Genomic DNA, 18,415 nt, shown 5'->3' on the forward strand with positions numbered 1-18,415 from the left:
CTTCCATTTATTTTCACTTAAACAAGAAGCTGGTTTTTATGTACATTAAAGCTTTATAAAAATGTAACAGTGCAAATGCAAATTCCTTGCTGAAAGTTTAACCAAAAGGCATTTCCAGTAGAAATGGGCTGACATATCCTGAGCATAACCATGTATAATATCCACTGAAGTTAAAAAGAGGTGCTTTGCAACATTAAACTGCAGTGTGCAGTACGCATTTTTCGGACCATAAGGTGCACGGGATTATAAGGCACATTAAGCGAAACAAAGCAGTCAGATAAATCAAACTTTATTAAACTCATTCTTCTTGCTTCCTCCACTTCTGTACCATTGATTCATTAATGTTGAATTCTCTGGCAGCTGCTCTATTCCCATGTTGTTGCAGTATATTAATGACTAACCTCGTATTGTGGATGGATTATCTCAGTTGTTCTCCTGACTGAAGTTTGGTCCGTTTACAGTATCCTGCCATGCGATTGCATTTGTCTCTAACCATGAAGAACCTTCACGTTAACTTTTATAAGTGGAAAAGTGTTAGTGTTCGTCCTCCAGCTTCACTGTTTATGTTATGCTAACATAGCTGTGTCGCTAGCGATCACGTAGCACATCATTATATACCAGCTAGCCCAACTTCAGTAACCCTACAAACGTCACTGCTGTTTAGTTTCCTGTCTTCATTTATGTTGGAAGTGATAGCAGAGCTGTACGTTTGATTTTTTTCAGAAATCTCTCCGTCAGAACGTGCTATATCATGCTTAGGTAACTAGCGAAACGAGCGAGCTAACTTCCGCTAGCTTCCTGCTAACTTCTAACTCCGTTAAATGTAATAACTTTTGTTTTCATGGATGCCTGGAAGTTAAACTTTATAGTTACACCTGGTAAAGCAGCAATGCTGATCGTTTTATTAAAGATGAAAGAATTTAGACAGTTTTTAACTCTAAGTGATGCTGCAGTGTTGTTTGACCTGAAGAATACGGAGTTTAGGACCCAGATTACTCCCAGATTTAAGAGCATCTTAGTCCGACAAATATGACAATAACGACGGACGCTTGCATGTTCTGCAAAAAATGTGCTTTGTTGTGTATCTGACGGACAAACACCAAACCAGTTCCACATCACTGAAGTTGCACCATTTTTACAAACCAATTCTGGTTCATCTGTTTCACTCAACAATCGGCCATGTGCGTATGAAAACAAAGGCACTGCGCATGCGCGTTTTACTCCCATTCTATCGCGATATTTCATTTTCCTATCGTTGCCTAACATTATACCGGTATTACCGTGAACGGTATAATATGGCCCAGCCCTAGTCGAGAGATACCTTCTGTTTTAGTAAGCAAGACGCATCCAAAGATGGAGAGGTCTCTTTGTAACCAGCTGATTTGGATCTTTTTAGATTTCTGGGTAATATGCTCAAAATTTAGATTTTCTCTATTATTTGTATTCTTTGAGATTATAATACTCAAATATTTAATTTCAGTTTTTATAGCTATGTTAAGAGAGATATTGGGTTTACAATCATGAATAGTTAATAATTCGCATTTTCTAATATTCAGGTACAAACCAGAGGCCTTTGAAAATAGTGAAATTTCATTTAGTGTAAGAGGAACCTGTGACATGTTCTTTAAAAACAGTGTAGTATCATCTGCTAATTGACTTATGATCAATGGGGCTCCCATCAAATTCAGTGGTTGAATATTTGGATTGTGTTTCATGAAAATAGCTAAAAGTTCCGTTACAATAATGAAAAGTAACGGAGAAGCTGGACACCCCTGACGGATTCCTCGACTGATGTTAAATCGTTTAGACGTTCCAAAAGGTAAAGAAATAGAACTATTGATGTCAGAGTATAATAAAGAAATTAAATCTATGAATTTTTTTTACCAAAATACTGTAAAGCTTTTAAAATGAAAGGATGTTCGACCGTATCAAATGCTTTATAAAAGTCTACAAAAAGAATCACACCATCATCTTCAATTAAGTGATTATAATCCAGTAGATCTAAAACCAATCTAATATTATTGTGGATAGAACGATTTTTAAGGAACCCAGATTGTGTTTCACTAATAATCTGATCTAAGCTGTCCTTTAATCCGTTTGCAATAACATGAGCAAGAATTTTATAATCTGTATTCAATAGAGTAATTTGTCGTAGATTATCGATTAGTCTTTTATCTTTACCAGGTTTGGGAATAAGGGAGATAAGACCCTGTTTCATTGCCGTTGCTAATGTTTCATTACTAATGATTTCCTTAATAGTTTTGAAGAAAAATTCTTTTATTTCTTTCCAGAAGAATTTATAAAAGATGGCAGTCAAGCCATCCCGACCAGGAGCTTTGTCCATTTTCAGTTTGTTTAAGGCTTGATCTAAGTCATCCAGTGATATATCAGAATCACAAATTTCTCTGAATACAGAATCGATTTTTGGAATATAAGGTTCAATCTGATCAAAAACGACAAAAGGGATTTCTTATCAGCCTCCGATATAAACTGTCTATTACAATAGCTATTTATATTGTAAAGTAATTTACTTTCAGATTCCTTTTGTTGTCTACTTTTCATTTTACTAAACGTAATTGAAAATTCTCTAACTTTAAATTAAAAAAATTCCCATCCGTGTGTGTAAGTACCAATTGTTCCATCATTGCAAATTTCATGGAGGAGGTCTTTAACCATCTTAACATACTCATCATCAATTAACAGATCTGCATTGAATTTCCAGTAATCTTTTTTAAATTGTTTTATTTTCAGGGTTAAGTTTAAGAGTAATAATACTGTGATCTGTCAATGGGGCTGCTGAGATGGAAATATGTGAAACATATCTATATAGTAAAGTCGAGCCCAACCACAGATCTAATCTGGACATATTATCTCCCACCATCAACATCTCCCACCCCATGCAGCAGACTGTGACAGCACTGAGCAGCTCCTTCAGTGGGAGACTGCGGCACCCACGGTGTGGGACGGAGAGATTTCGCAGGTCTTTCCTCCCCACTGCTGTCAGACTCCATAATAAAGACTTTAACTGATCAAGCACACACATCCATACATATGCAATAATACTAAGTGCAATAATCCTTTCTGTCATCGTTGTATTTTTACTCAGTTGTATATAGTATTTGTATTTGTATTCTATTTTTATCTTATTGTATATTTATTTTATTTTATTCTACTGTATATAGTATTTTATTTTATTCTATTCTGTACAGTTGTGTACTGTATTTATTCTTATTGTATTCTAATTTTTGCCTCATAACTTTTGCACTGTCCACTTCCTGCTGTGACAAAACAAATTTCCCACGTGTGGGACTAATAAAGGTTATCTTATCTTATCTTATCTTATCTTATCTTATCTTATTACCATTTGGTTTAATCCAAGAGAATTGAGTAACTCCAGGCTTTTTCTCTCTCCGTATATCACTTAAATTGTTTGAATCAATGAACTTTGTTAGAATTGGATTCCACTGATTAATACTGTATCTAGGAGGATTTCTATCCTGCCATTCATTTGGAACAAGATTAAAGTCACCGCCTAGTAATACATGGTCTGTGTGGTATAAAAGTTTATACTCGGAAAGGACATCTGTTATTTTTTCCAGCATGAGCTTATTTAGAGTTACAGAGGAGTACCCATAAACATTTACTAGAATCACAAATGAACCATCAATATTCAATACAACTGCCAGCCAGTGTCCTGAATTATCAGCCTGAAAAGTCACAACCTTCCCTGGACATCGGTAGAAACAGAGAGCTACTCCAGCAGAGTGGTTGGATCCGTGGCTGAAGAGGATTTTTTCACCCCACTGATTTGACCAGAAGGTGGCATCAGCGTCACTTGAATGAGTTTCTTGTAGTAAGGCGCAATTCGCTTTTAGCCCTTTGATAAACAAAAACATTGCTTTTCTTTTAACGTTATCCCTGAGACCTCTAACACTCAACGACACAAAGGATAAAAATGTGCGTAGGACAAAAAAAAACCAGAGTTCAAAATATTAAGAATATCAAACTTGAATATATACAAAAAAGAAAAATTTAGTTTACTTTCCTGTTTAGGGAAAGGTGAAAGAACAGCGGTGCCGGCACCTCCTATCCCATTCAAAACTGTCAAACGTCCCTCTTTATGTAGAGTTCAGAGAATAAGTAAAAATGCATTTTTACTTATTCTCTGAACTCTACATAAACTCAGTCAGACTCATAAACTCAGTCTGCTTCTTGCTATCTAAAATATAACCAGACACTGGCGTAAATTCTCGACCGTCTCATACTTCTGTTTAATCAGTTTTCTGTTTGACGTTTATTCAGCTGTGTGAAAATCCCGGAGGAACCCACCCGGGGGATTAATAAAGTTTTATCTAATCTAATCTAATCTAATAACTTTAATCTCAGCCAAACCGATTTACTCATGAACAAATAAAACACTGAAAAAATCCCAACAATAACATTTTTAGGTTGTCTAAGTGACTTATATATTACGTTTAACCTGAGTAGCGAAACTCCGCGTGATCTGAAAATGTTGTGCCGTTTTCGGTGGCTTCAGTGACCCTCGAGCTCCCGGCTTGCTATCGAGCTGGTGGGTAGCTGATGCTCCGAAAACGTCGAAGCACTTTTGCAAATATGCGATATCTTGATAAACCTAGCAGATATTTGATGTTTACACAGCTAGTTTCTCGCCTGAAAATATGTTAAAAGTTTATTTTGTGACCTAGAAAGATTAGTAAGAGTAATTTTAAAACTTAGTAGCGGCCGCCATTATTGGAAACTGGAGTTTGGCTATGAATTCTGGGATATGGTAAGACACGAAGGACACACCCGACCCATCCTTCAAATTCGGGGAAAAGGAGTCATTTGTCGGCTGCATTCGGAGGAGTCTACGAATTTGGACAGCCTTCGGCGCGTCGCTGTGACATAATCGGTCTACAAATGCGGCCTCAGGAGGATGCAACCCATGACTTTGGACACGACCAATGTCCGGTGCACGCTTCGTGGTCCCATATATCCCACAATCCATAGCGCAGCGGTGGGTGTGGATAATTAGGGAACTGTGCTGTCCCCTCTTCTCTTCACCCTGTACACCTCTGACTTCTGCTACAACTCTGAATTATGCCATATTCAGAAGTTTGCAGATGACACGGCCATCATGGGGTGTATCTGGGATGATCAGGAAGAGGAGTACAGAAGTCTGGTGAGGAACTTTGTCGCATGGAGTCACACAAACCACCTGCAACTCAACACCTCAAAGACTAAGGAACTGGTTGTGGACTTCGGGAGGTCCAGAGAAGGTCCACTGCCAGTTCAGATAGAGGGGGAGGAGGTGGAGGTGGTCAACAAGTACAAGTACCTCGGGCTGTGGGTGGACAATAAACTGGACTGGTCATGCAACACAGAGCACCTGTATAAAAAAGCCCAAAGCCGACTGTACTTCCTCAGGAGGCTGAGGTCTTTTAACATCTGCAGGAAGCTCCTGAGGATGTTTTACCAGTCAGTGGTTGCTGGAGTACTTTTCTATGCTGTGGTGTGCTGGGGGAGCAGCACAGCAAAGAGGGACTCATCCAGGCTGGAGAAACTGATCAGGAGGGCTAGCTCTGTGGTCGGCATGAAGCTGGACACTCTGGTGACAGTGGCAGAGAAAAGGACATTAAAGAAACTGATGGACATTATGGACAATGCTGGGCATCCTCTGCACACGGCCATAAACAATCAGAAGAGTCTGTTCAGTGACAGGTTGCTTCTCCCCAAGACAAGAACTAACAGACTTAAAAACTCCTTTGTCCCACACGCCATCAAACTGTTTAACTCCTCTCTGGAGGGGAGAGGGAGGGGAAACAGGAGGGGAGAGGGAGGGGGGAACAACTAAGCTGCAGTGCCTCTTCACCTCACTGTACAATACCTTGTGCAATACTTTTTGTAAATAGTCAACAGTGCAATAGACTCAATACTTGAAATGTGCAATTCACTTGTATTTTTATTTTTTATTCCTATTTATTCTATTTATCCCCTTTGTATATTTTATTTATATTTGTCTCTGTATTTATATATGTGTGTGTGTGTGTGTGTATGTATGTGTGTATGTGTGTGTGTGTGTGTGTGTGTGTGTGTGTGTATATGTGTATATATATGTATGTATACATATGTATGTATGTATGCATATGTATGTATACATATGTATGTATGTATGCATATGTATGTATGTATGCATATGTATGTATACATATGTATGTATGTATGCATATGTATGTATACATATGTATGTATACATACATACATATGTGTATATACACATGTATGCATATGTATGTATACATATGTATGTATACATACATACATACATACATATGTATATACACATGTATGCATATGTATGTATACATATGTATGTATACATACATACATATGTATATACACATGTATGCATATGTATATGCATATGTATGTATATATGTATGCATATGTATATGCATATGTATGTATATATGTATACATATGTATGTATGTATGTATACACATATGTATGTATATATGTATACATATGTATGTATGTATACACATATGTATGTATGTATGTATGTATGTATACATACATACATATGTATATACACATGTATACATATGTATATGCATATGTATGTATATATGTATACATGTGTATATACGTATGTATGTATGTATACATGTGTATATACGTATGTATGTATGTATGTATACATGTGTATATACGTATGTATGTATACATGTGTATATACGTATGTATGTATACATGTGTATATACGTATGTATGTATACGTGTGTATATACGTATGTATGTATATGTATACGTATATATGTATACGTGTGTATATGTATACGTATATATGTATACGTGTGTATATGTATACATGTATACATGTATACATGTATACGTGTATATGTGTGTATATGTATACATGTATACGTGTATATGTATATATGTATATATATGTATATGTATATATATGTATATATATAAAACAGTTCTGTAACTAACTTCGGTCGTTGCTGTGCTTTTTTTGGAAGTCGAATTTCCCAGAGGAACCCACCCGAGGGATTAATAAAGTTCTATCTTATCTTATCTTATCTTAATTTTGCTGCAAAATACGGCAGAAGGGAGCGGCCGAAGATTGAACTGTCAAAAGTAAGTACTGAATATGATGTCACTTATGTGCGAATCTTTAATAATGAAGAACATTAAAACATTACTGTTGGCCACATATCGGCAAAGTTATGTGACATTAGCAGTGTTGGGAAGGTTACTTTTAAAATGTATTCCACTAAAGATTACAGAATACATGCCCCAAAATGTATTCAGTTACGTTACTCAATGAGAGTAACGTATTCTGAATACTTTGGATTACTTAATATATTATCATGCTTTTTACAACTGCATGAATGTACTGTTGCTGTGTGATTCATTACTATTACTGAAGGTCCTCGGCTCCGAACCGTAGTAAAGGGACCTCTGGCTAATACGTCGGTTCCGTGTCGGGCTCATAGCCAAAAAATAGAGACAGAGAGAGGTGTTGAAAGGCTGCTCCAACGGAACTTATTGTTTCGGAGGAAAACATGAACACAGTGTACAGTCGAGTCTTAATAGCTTACTTACAACTGGGCTCGTCAGGCACTCTTCTTGGCTGTAGTGGTTATTATTGTTTCTGCTCGGTGACAGCTCGTACTTTTCCACTCACATTTTCCTCCCTCCTCACGCTCACGGACACATAACAGGTATGGCAGTCCATTCTCCCTGCAGCACGGACTACACTGCCATAAGGCTACATTCTTTAGGCTTATTAGCTTAGCACAACAACAACAACAACAAAAAAGCGCTCTCTCACCCAGGAAACACACAGTCGCAGAGAGAGCGCGTCACCATGGCAACCGTAACGCTGCCGCCTGGAACAACAGAACATAGCTGTCAAACAAAACCCAAACAGTCCTGACCCGCCACAATATGAAACAGGAAAATACCGCCGTGTAATCCATTTATTTCAACAAAGTAACTGTATTCTGAATACCACCTTTTTAAACGGTAACTGTAACAGAATACAGTTACTCATATTTTGTATTTTAAATACGTAACGGCGGTACATGTATTCCGTTACTCCCCAACACTGGACATTAGTGATGTTTGTACTACGTCAGCGTTAACTTGGTTTTAAAGCCTCTACTCTGCCCAGTTTGACCCATTTAGCAGAAGTCAGCCTGTTTAAGGCTCTGATATCTATTCTGTATGACCTAAAGCAGTTATGACATGGTCTGATTTTCTCACCCAATAAAGGAATATTTAATACATCAGTCTACTCTTCATTCTATCAGAAACAGTTATCACAGCTCGTACATTTTGTTTTTACACATATATGTAAGCATTGAGCCAAATGTAGTAATGCCAACATATTAAAAGAACAATATTTGTCTCATATATAATACATCTATATACACACTGTCAAAGATACTTGTCTTTGAGTGAAGATTTAAGGTGATAGGAAATATAAATAAATGCAACTTGAATCTTTGACCTAGAGTTCAAGCTCACTGCTGTAATATATATCATAATAATCTGACAATATATATAATATTGTCCATATTATACAGTATTTACATTACCACAGTGAGATGATTTTAGTCTCATGAACAACATTAGCTAATTGTTATTTACTAACTAATCTTGAAATGACTGTTCAGTGCAGAAATGAAGCCCAACAATCATGTTTTACAGTCCCGTGGTCTCAGCCTCAGATACTCAACTAATCACAGTGATGTCATGACAAAAATGAATGACCAACAAAACATTTTTTCTCCTTCATTTCTGTCAAACAATGCTGTATGTAACATTTCTCGCGGTTAGTATCATGGTTGCTAGGCAACCTGAACAGCATGACGAAGGCTAGACCGTCTCATTTCACAAGCCTCTCACTTCCGCATTTCTCGTACTTATAGTACGCACCGTACGTAGTAAACATAGTGCGCGTACTTCAAGCGTGCCGACCCTGAATTGGGACACAGCCGTGGTTTGCGACACATGTGGCAAAAAAGTGCTCCAAGAGTGAGGTGTTGTGGCCATACTAGGGTGACATTCAAAAGACCTGTTTGGGGGGGGGGGGGGTCAAAATTCAGAGGCTGCTTCCACCTGAGGACCCGGCCTTTGCGGTCTAAAGAAAGCCGGGTAGTGCATCACAGGCTCCCTCGGTGGAGTGAAACTCTGTCGTCTGCTCCTTGCTATCTAAAATATAACCGGGTGCTGGCGTAAACTCTTCTGTTTAATCATTTTCTGTTTGATGTTTATTCAGCTGTGTGAAAACCCCGGAGGAACCCTCCTGAGGGATTAATAAAGTTAAATTTAATCTAATCTAATAACTTTAATCTCAGCCAAACCGATTTAATCACAAACAAATAAAACACTGAAAAAGCCAAACAATAACATTTTTAAGTTATCAAAGTGACTTATATATCCTGTTTAACCCGAGTAGCAAAAGACCGCGGGGGTTTGAAAATGATGTGTCGGTCGGCTCAGATATTTGACGTTTACACATTCTCACCTGAAAATATGTTAAAAGTTTTTTTTGCGACCCAGAAAGAGAAATAAGAGTAATATTAAAACTAAGTCGCTGCCGTCATTGCTGGAAACTGGAATTGGTTGGGCCGCACTATGAATTCTGCGATATGGTTTTTCAATTTTGTTGTCCGGGTGGAAAATCTGGAGAAATTCGGGAGAATCGTGCCCCACGCACAGGGGCTGCACTGTGTGGGGCTAACTTGAGCTAACTTGCTAACGGAGAGTTGCCGTGTTAATGCGGTTATGGCGCACACACACACACACACACAATTTAGTTGACTCTGCAATGAAAGCTGAGTTTGACAGGCTTAAAATCCTATTTTTGCACCAAAATGGGGGATTCCCATAGAACTGGCATATGCTGGCATAAAAAACAAAACAAAACAAGAAGACAACCTCGCTGTTAAAGAGAAGCTCTTGACCAAAACATGCAAATGATTTACCAGTTGGAGATAATGTTTCTGAATTTCTGGAAATTTTTTTGTTTTGTTTATTTCTTTGTTTGTTTCTTAACAGAAGTCCAGCATATTTGTGCTTTTTTTATCATCTGTTAAGCAGTGCTGAAGTCTTATTTTTTGTAAAAAAGACAGGTTGGCCTTTTTATACTGTTACGGCCTCTGGCCTCAGGTGGCCCCGCCTTCCTCTATGGAAATCAAAGTGCTCCAGGACTCACGGGGGATTGGCTGGCCCGGACCTATACTCGCCCCAACTTCATGCAGATCAGAGCGTGTCAGACCACTCACACCATTGGCTGCTGCAGGAGCCTTGAGTACGACAGACCAATGACACAGCTGCCTGCAATTACCTGAGAATATAAAAGGCTGTGGATTCTTCATTCGTGGAGGGACTTGTTGATTCGAACAGACTGTGTAGACTGTCCCTCTCATTTATGTTACATCCGCTGTCGCCTAGCAGAGCCGGGTCGTAACAATACCTGTTGCTTAACATAACCCGTGTGTGTGTTTGTGTGTTTGTGTGCGTTAAAAATATCTGTTTATGCTGAAAAATTCACCAGATATTATTTGAGTGACACTTCTTGCCAGATGACTGACCTCTTGCCAGTGGTGGTGGTGCATGGAGGGGCAGGGTTTGTCCCAAAGGAGCGGATGGAACTGTCCATTTCAGGGGTTTGTGCAGCAGTGCGGACAGGGTACGCTATCCTCAAGGGAGGGGGCAGCAGCATGGATGCTGTGGTGGAGGCTGTGAGCCAGATGGAGAATAACCCTGCCTTCAATGCAGGTAATGGAGAAACTCAGAATTTTATTAAATATTTTCACTTACTATATATATATATATATATATATATATATATATATATAGACACTATGAACAGAGAGAAATTAATATATTACCTTTTTTGTTTTTTTGGACACTGAGATGGTGTAAGAAAATTTTAAATATTGGGTTGCACAAGGAATCAAATTCAATTGGTTAAAAAAAACACTGCACAAAAAAATATGACCAATATACCACACAAATTTTTCTTATTTGATTTTATATATTTCACTGATGTTGTGGTATCTCTTTTGTGAAAGTAAAGCAGTCAATAAGAATTTGTTGGGATGAGAAGAAACAAACAGTTTAGCTGTTGAGTAAACCTGCTGCGTGTAGCTCTGATCACCTAAGAGACACCAACAGGCCATATGTCACTGCAGGACACTAAAGATTCTTGGAGCTGCATCATTTCTCAATTCATATTTTAGGCTGTGGGTCAGTGCTGAACATCAAAGGAGAGGTGGAGATGGATGCTATCGTGATGGATGGCAAAACACTGGCAAGCGGAGCAGTGTCCGCAGTACGCAACATAGCTAACCCCATCCAGCTAGCAAGACTTGTTATGGACAAGGTATGCATGTTTCTCCTGACTGAACTGCAGGAACTGTGTGGAATCATGCATGTGTGGAGACCGCTGTGGATTTTTATCTGAAAATACATAATGGACACCTACAGGACCTTTCTCCCTTCATCAGCACCTTTATCTATCAATGTAGCTAAAGGTGCTGATTACAGCCTGTTTACAGCTGTAGCTATGATTCCTTCTTCTGATAAGAACAAAATTCTATATGCTTGAACTGAAACCGTTAGTATAGTCTGGACGAAGCACAGTATTTCAAATGTGCTCTGTAACTTTTTACAGTGTGAACTTTGATCTTTGCTTCAGACCAGTCACGCGTATCTGACAGCCGAAGGTGCTAATCAGTTTGCTCGATCCATGGGGATCGAGGAGGTCCCCCAGGAGTCCCTCATCACTGAGTATTCCCGCATGCGCTGGAGGAAGAACCTTGCACCTGATGCCAACCCTGTGGAGTGCCAAATGTGAGACACAACAGTTTTAAGCTTGCTAGCATTATTTATTTTCATTTTTTAAAGTAATATGAAATGAAATGACCCCTTTTAGTATGTAACCGATCAATAGACATCTCTGCCGTGCACGCACTGATCCATAAGCTCACTGTGTTGCATAATGTGGACTCTGACTTCCTTCACTCACGTCTCTTAGTGTAGATAAAGGGAGGAAGCGAGTCTTTGCAGGACTTACACAAACCCAGAAAGATGTTATCTCACTTTGAATTTTAAAAAAAGACTGAAAAGGAATATTTGGCAACTAATTGGGTAAATTAACAGCGGGTCAGCAAAATGATTGGGTATTTAAAAAACAAACATCTTAGAGAAGCAGAGCTTTTCCAGTCCTTTTTACCAGTCTGTAGAAAACTGCATAGACGTTGGTGTTGAGCAGTTAAACAAGAGTACCTAATGAAGTGGCCGCTGAGTGTATTTGACACACGGAGAGGAAAAAGCAAAACAGAACAAAATAGAACTAGAGCTCTCAGATATGTTCTGCTGCTCTGCTCTCTTTTGTAGGGGGAAGGCAGGCACAGTTGGTGCAGTAGCAGTTGACTTAGAGGGCAACTTAGCCTGTGCAACTTCCACTGGTGGGATGCTGAACAAGATGGAAGGTCGGGTGGGTGACACCCCCATCATAGGTCAGTTCACACATGCCTGGTAATTATTTACATGCAGTTGTAATCGTTTTTGTGTCTTCGCTGAGCTTTTAACCTTTAGCCAGTCTTAAATGAATAGTTATTTAGTGAACAATGGGAGTATGGTTAATATTTGATTCAATTCTAGGTTACCTAAGAATGTTTTGTTAGACAGCAGCAGGAAAAAAACTTCTGACCTAAATTGTATTTAAACATAGGTGTATGCTGTGATATCAGTGGCTAAATCCTAGTCTAGTTTGGTAAACGGCAGCAACTTGCTTTTGGTAGTTGCGTCAATCCCATCTAATCTGTCACTATCGATAAATGAGTGACAGGAGTATTTTTTTGAAACAAATGCTTGAATTAAAAAAAAAAAAAAAAGACTGTCTGCAAAACTTGGGCAAAATGTCCAAAACTAATGCAGAACATTAATTAAAGAGACAAATGTGCAGAATCAAAGTTTTAAAGCAGTGGGCTGCTTTGCAAAAGGAACTGGAACTTATTTCAATCAATGGATTACAACAACCAAAAGTCTGAATCACAACAGTGTTGCTGCCTGCTGTGGTTCAGTTCAAGCAAATTTAAGGGAAAGCCTTAGTCTTCCATCTAGTGAAATAAATGTGTAACTGCATCCATGTGCAGGTGAGACTTCAAAAAATGTTTTTAATAACAACATTTTCAACATTTCATAGCAGAGCCTCTTTATTGACAGTATTAAATGTCCAAATGCTGTTTCAAGAACATACAAGGTGGCATGTAGATAGACTGTATATAAAAGACAGATGTATTCAGTCTGACACCCATGTGTCACCCAAGTGGCTTGCTCAATGTATTTAGTGTTTCAACTGCGACAATGTTGCACAAACGGCCATAATATTTGCCAAAATATTACATTCAAATGTTCCAAAAGGCACCAAAACTGCAAACTCAGTGGGGAGATCAGACTCAAATGAATGTAAGTAAGGTTGTGCCATATACTGTATGTTACATCTGCAATAGTGTTGATACAAGCAATGCCATCTGCACCTTCTCTAGCTGCTTCACACAACGTTCATATCCCCCGCCTCTCACTAGCAGCAGAACACACCTCCCTGGTCCTTATAAGGCATTTTGGGAGGTCAGTAAAGCTCCTGTTTCACAACATCAAAATATTAAACAGTCATCATAAATTTTATGATGCTCGGCTGGTGCACATAATAACATTAGCCGTTCAATTATTAGAATTGTGACTACACAACAGCAGCATTAGCCATCTGTCAGTTTTATCATTAAAGACACGGCTAAAATCTGTTCTCCCAGGGCTGCCTCTGGGTGTTGCTAGTGTTTTCATAAAGCTTCCAAACCTGCTTATAGCTGCAGGAAGATCCAGAGAACAGCTCAGTAAGCTGTGCAGGATGGCTGAAATATTTTGTCTTTGTCAGGGTCTGGAGGGTATGCTGACAACCAGTCAGGAGCAGTGTCCACCACAGGCCACGGTGAGACCATCATGAAGATTACACTGGCCAGACTCATCCTGTTCCACATGGAGCAAGGTAACACACACACACACACACACACACACACACTTGTTTTCATATCTTAGTAAATACATCTCATTGACATAATGCTTTCCCCAGCGCTTACCCTGACCCTAACCATCAAAAATGAATGCCTAACCATAACCTAGTTGTAACCCAGACACTAAAACCACACTTTGAGCTTAAAAAATGCCTTCAGACTTGTGGGGATGGGCATCTTGTCCCCGTGAGTGACTGTTGGTCCCTAAAAGTATAGTAGCATGCCAATTTTCTGTCCTCACAAAGATGTCTAAACATGTACACACACACACAAATCTGAGCCACTGTGGCTGAGGGGGTTGAGAACCAGCTGCGAAGTTGGTAACACTTTGCCACACACAGCTTCAACTCTCATATTTGATTTATTTACATCCAGAAAAAAACTAAAACTCCTCAGAGGAGCCGCGACTAAGCCTTTTTACCCATGGGACTTGCATGCACTGTTTCTGGGGTCCTGGAAGCTATTTGGACCTAGGTTTTTGTTTGTTTTTCCTTGATTTGTCCTTCACTGTAGCAGTATACCAATTATCCCAGTAAAGCTCTTCTTGTTTTCTTCCTGTAACCAAGTTTTGACTTTAGCACAAATGCTAACTGTAACAATGAGCCTCTCTCCAGACTGTTCAATTAAAACAAAAAGAGTTAAAGTGCTGTTTCTTGTGTCTCCTCTTTTGTCAGGTCGGTCGGTAGAAGATGCCAGTGACTTGGGCCTGGCCTGCATGCAGTCCAGACTTGGGGGGCTAGGCGGGGTAGTGACAGTGGATCCTCAGGGCCACTGGGCTGCCCGCTTCAGCAGCAACTACATGTCGTGGGCTGCAGCCCAGAGGGATATTGTGCACTATGGCCAGTACTCTGGAGAACACTTCACCCAAAGCATCAACTGATGGATGTTGTTGTTCTTTTTTTTTTAACTATCATTTTTAAGAGAGAATTTGATACTACTTGGACAACAAAAGAAATTCAGTACAAGTTTATCCGGGTGCTAAGATAGATGGTCATTGTGTATTTGATTAAAACACAAAGTTATAACACAAAATGTTTTTATCCGCAAAGGCTTACAGAGCCTATGAATTCTAGGCTGGAACTAATTTCAGATTACACTCTTAAAACTGATCTTTAATGCAGTCTTAACATTGCCTTAGTGCTTGTATGTTAGCAATCACCAATCACATCAGGCCTAGCAAGGGCTTTATTTAGGATAAATGGTATTAAGCAATAAGTTCAAAATCACCAGTAAATCATGTGTAGATGATTGTTTTTGGCAGCATTGTACCAGAAACCAAGTCCAGACCGTAACCGTGAATACCCATGAACGTTTTTTTATTGTATGTTCATTAAGTTCAGGTTTCGAGTGAGTCTGTGCAGGAAGCAAAGTGGACACGAGTCCTGTAGGTCCTGTACAGGACTTAAGAACTCCAAGCCATTCATTTGATCTCATTTCTTAAGAATAAAATTACAGAGTTGTTTAAATTTCTTGATTGAAAAAAAGAGTTTTCGTGAGATTTCTTTAAATGAATGTTTGAATGGCAATCACAGCAAAATAAATCGGAAACTGAAAATGTGGTGTGGGGACTTTAAATAAACTGAATTGAAATATTTGTGAATGTGATCTTCAGATGTTTTATTTTTACCGTTTTTGTGTTAATGTGATGTCAGTGTAAATTACTGAACCTCTTCAGCTTCCACTAATCTGCTCTTTGATGACGTTGTGCAATCAAGTATTGTGAAAATTTTATAGAGAACTGCTGCCTTGCTGCTTTATGTGTGTTAAATGTGCTGGCGGATGAACTGACCCAGTGTCTGTGAAGAGCTGCTGATCACATAATGATTGTTAATACTGATTGTAATGGCTATCTTTGCTTCTTCTTGGAGTTCTCTATTTCTCTTATATCTAAAATAAGAGTCTGGATGGACAAGAGGCTGTTTTACGTGTCGGTTTGTGCAACAACGACGGTAAAACCATCGTGTCGCTCCGCCATTCGCTTGTTTTATTTCTCACAAACTTTTCACAAAAAAAGCATCATATCCTTTTCAGGCTTTTCAAAATAAAACATGTAATAACTATAAATGGCGCTAACATTCCGGCCCCTAATTCTTACTGCTAAGGCATAACAATTACATATTAACACAATAAAGCGTCATTTAATATTAACACTCATAATCTAACTGGCTTAACCAAACATTATATGAAACATAAGTCATATGTGTTGAACATAAATCTGTTACACATGAGGCTGAGATTCAAACTGTTGCCTCCATTTCAAGCAATTAACATAACTTGTCGATAGGCCTCTCCAAAACGCTAGTTTTGGTTTTGACAAACACACGTCTGACAAGTCCATGTGAGTCTGGAACTGATCTCTCAACCTTTCCCATTAACCAGGAACCTCTTGGTGCACTGTCATCAACTATAAGAACAACATCTCCTGGTCTCAGATTTCTCCTAGTCACTAACCACTTCTGTCTTTCTTGTAGAAGCGGCAAATACTCTTTATTCCAATGCTTCCAAAAAATGTCTGACAGGTACTGCACCTGTCTCCACCTTTTCTGTCCTCTCTTTGAAACAATCCAGGTGGCAGTACTGGCTGCCCTTTAAGAAGAAGTAGATGATTGGGTGTAAGTGCGTCTAAATCATTGGGGTCATTAGCCGCTCTTGTTATTGGCCTGCCGTTGACAAATGCTTCAATTTCACATAGCAATGTCCGCAAACATACATCATCCAGACGTTGCTGCTTTAGGATCTGGTTAAGAATTCTCCTAACTGAGCGAATTTGCCTCTCCCAGATTCCTCCAAAAATGTGGCCCTGCTGGGGGGTTAAATATCCAGGTGATGCCCTTTTCCATGAGCATTTCTGAGATTTTTGAATGATTCCATCCCTTGATTGCTTCACGCATTTCCTTTTCTGCACCCACAAGGTTAGTGCCATTGTCTGATCTCATGACAGACACTTGACCTCGTCTTGCAATAAACCTCCTGAATGCATTTATGCAAGAATCAGTCTCAAGTGAGTGGGCAACTTCTATGTGTATTGCTCTAACAGCAAGACATGTAAACAATACACCATATTGCTTAACTCTGCTGCGCCCATGCTTGACCTCAAAAGGTCCAAAATAGTCTATGCCCACTTTGCGAATGGAGGTTTGTCAGGAATCAGGCCATCTTGTGGCAAGTTTGCCATTCTTTGTTCACCAGGTTTCGGAGATGTCCTTCTACATGTTACACACTTTGACAGGATCTTTCTTATTGCTGAATCTTCCTGTGGAATCCAGAATCTCAGCCTGGATAATGTGTAATTCCTTCCTCCATGACCTGTTTCTTTGTGAATGTGTCTCAGAATCAAAGTAGAAACATGATGACCTTTAGGGAGAATCACTGGATGCTTACAGTTTTTTCTGATTGCTTAAGCACATTTTTTGTAACTAGTGGCTAATTTTGCAAAACTCTTCACACAAATAAGAAAACCTGTCACCCAATCAGCAAAACATTGTAGTTCTCTTGTAAAAGAGAATAACCCTTGCTTAACTCTCCACACCTTTGTAAAAATGGTATTTTCGTATCCAACAGTTAACACAAGCCATCATATTAATAAGCACACAATGCACCAACTAAACACTGATGGTATGAATACAAAACACATCTGGCTTTTGCTTCCTCTGTGCACAAGGTAGGCTATGTCAGTTTGAGCTCATACTTCTGTCATAGATCCATAAGCATAGAGGGATCCAAACTTCAAGTACTGGTGTTTATTCAAACACATCAAAACAAACACAAGTGTTTATTTTCAAGTATAGGATTATTTGCAGTCGCCATAATGACTATATGGGTTACTTGGTCTGCAGTGAACATGCTTCCTCTGCCCCCAGCATCTGGTCATCTAGCAATTCTGTAAAGTAACAATTTCAGTATTTTTACATCAATGGTATTGGTGTGTTTCTCATCAGCATATGGCAGTGCTACAAATCTTTGTGCGAAGTGACTGTACTCACCGATTCTCATTTCAAGATGTCCTTATGATGCTTGCTACAGTGTAGCGGCTCGAGTTAGGCTGGACCCGTTGGCCAGTTTCCCTCAGGGTCATTCCACGGTTGATTACATGGTCCACTATTGTAGCTCTGATGTCATCAGCAATTCTATTTCTTACTCTTCCTACCCTTCCTCTCCCCCCTCCTCATCTTCCTCTCCCCCCTCCTTGTCTTCCTCTTGCTCCTCCTTGTCCTTGTCGTCCTCTTCATCCTACTTCTTCACCTCCACATCCTCTTCCTCGGCCTCCTCTACTTCTCACTCTTTCTGCTCCCTCCATTGTACTCCGCACACACAG

General features: G+C 39.2%; 1 protein-coding gene across 7 annotated transcripts in view; it reads left to right on the forward strand.

The window, feature by feature from the left end:
- Positions 1-15,700, forward strand: part of asrgl1 (asparaginase and isoaspartyl peptidase 1) — a 33,764-nt gene extending 18,064 nt beyond the window's left edge. For 3 of the 7 annotated variants that reach the window (XM_082558147.1, XM_082558148.1, XM_082558150.1), the window contains 6 exons: positions 10,606-10,801; positions 11,266-11,408; positions 11,724-11,878; positions 12,425-12,546; positions 13,965-14,075; positions 14,775-15,700. In XM_082558147.1, the coding sequence (XP_082414273.1) occupies positions 10,606-10,801; positions 11,266-11,408; positions 11,724-11,878; positions 12,425-12,546; positions 13,965-14,075; positions 14,775-14,980 (933 nt within the window). In that variant the 3' untranslated portion in view covers positions 14,981-15,700. Of the gene's footprint in view, positions 1-7,098; positions 7,148-10,577; positions 10,802-11,265; positions 11,409-11,723; positions 11,879-12,424; positions 12,547-13,964; positions 14,076-14,774 lie in introns of those variants that run through there. The other 4 variants (XM_082558144.1, XM_082558145.1, XM_082558149.1 and 1 more) reach the window with 3 other exon arrangements.
- The last annotated feature ends 2,715 nt before the right edge of the window (positions 15,701-18,415 follow it).

The sequence above is a fragment of the Aulonocara stuartgranti genome (assembly GCF_965226115.1).
Source record: "Aulonocara stuartgranti genome assembly, chromosome: 13".
NCBI lineage: Eukaryota > Metazoa > Chordata > Actinopteri > Cichliformes > Cichlidae > Aulonocara > Aulonocara stuartgranti.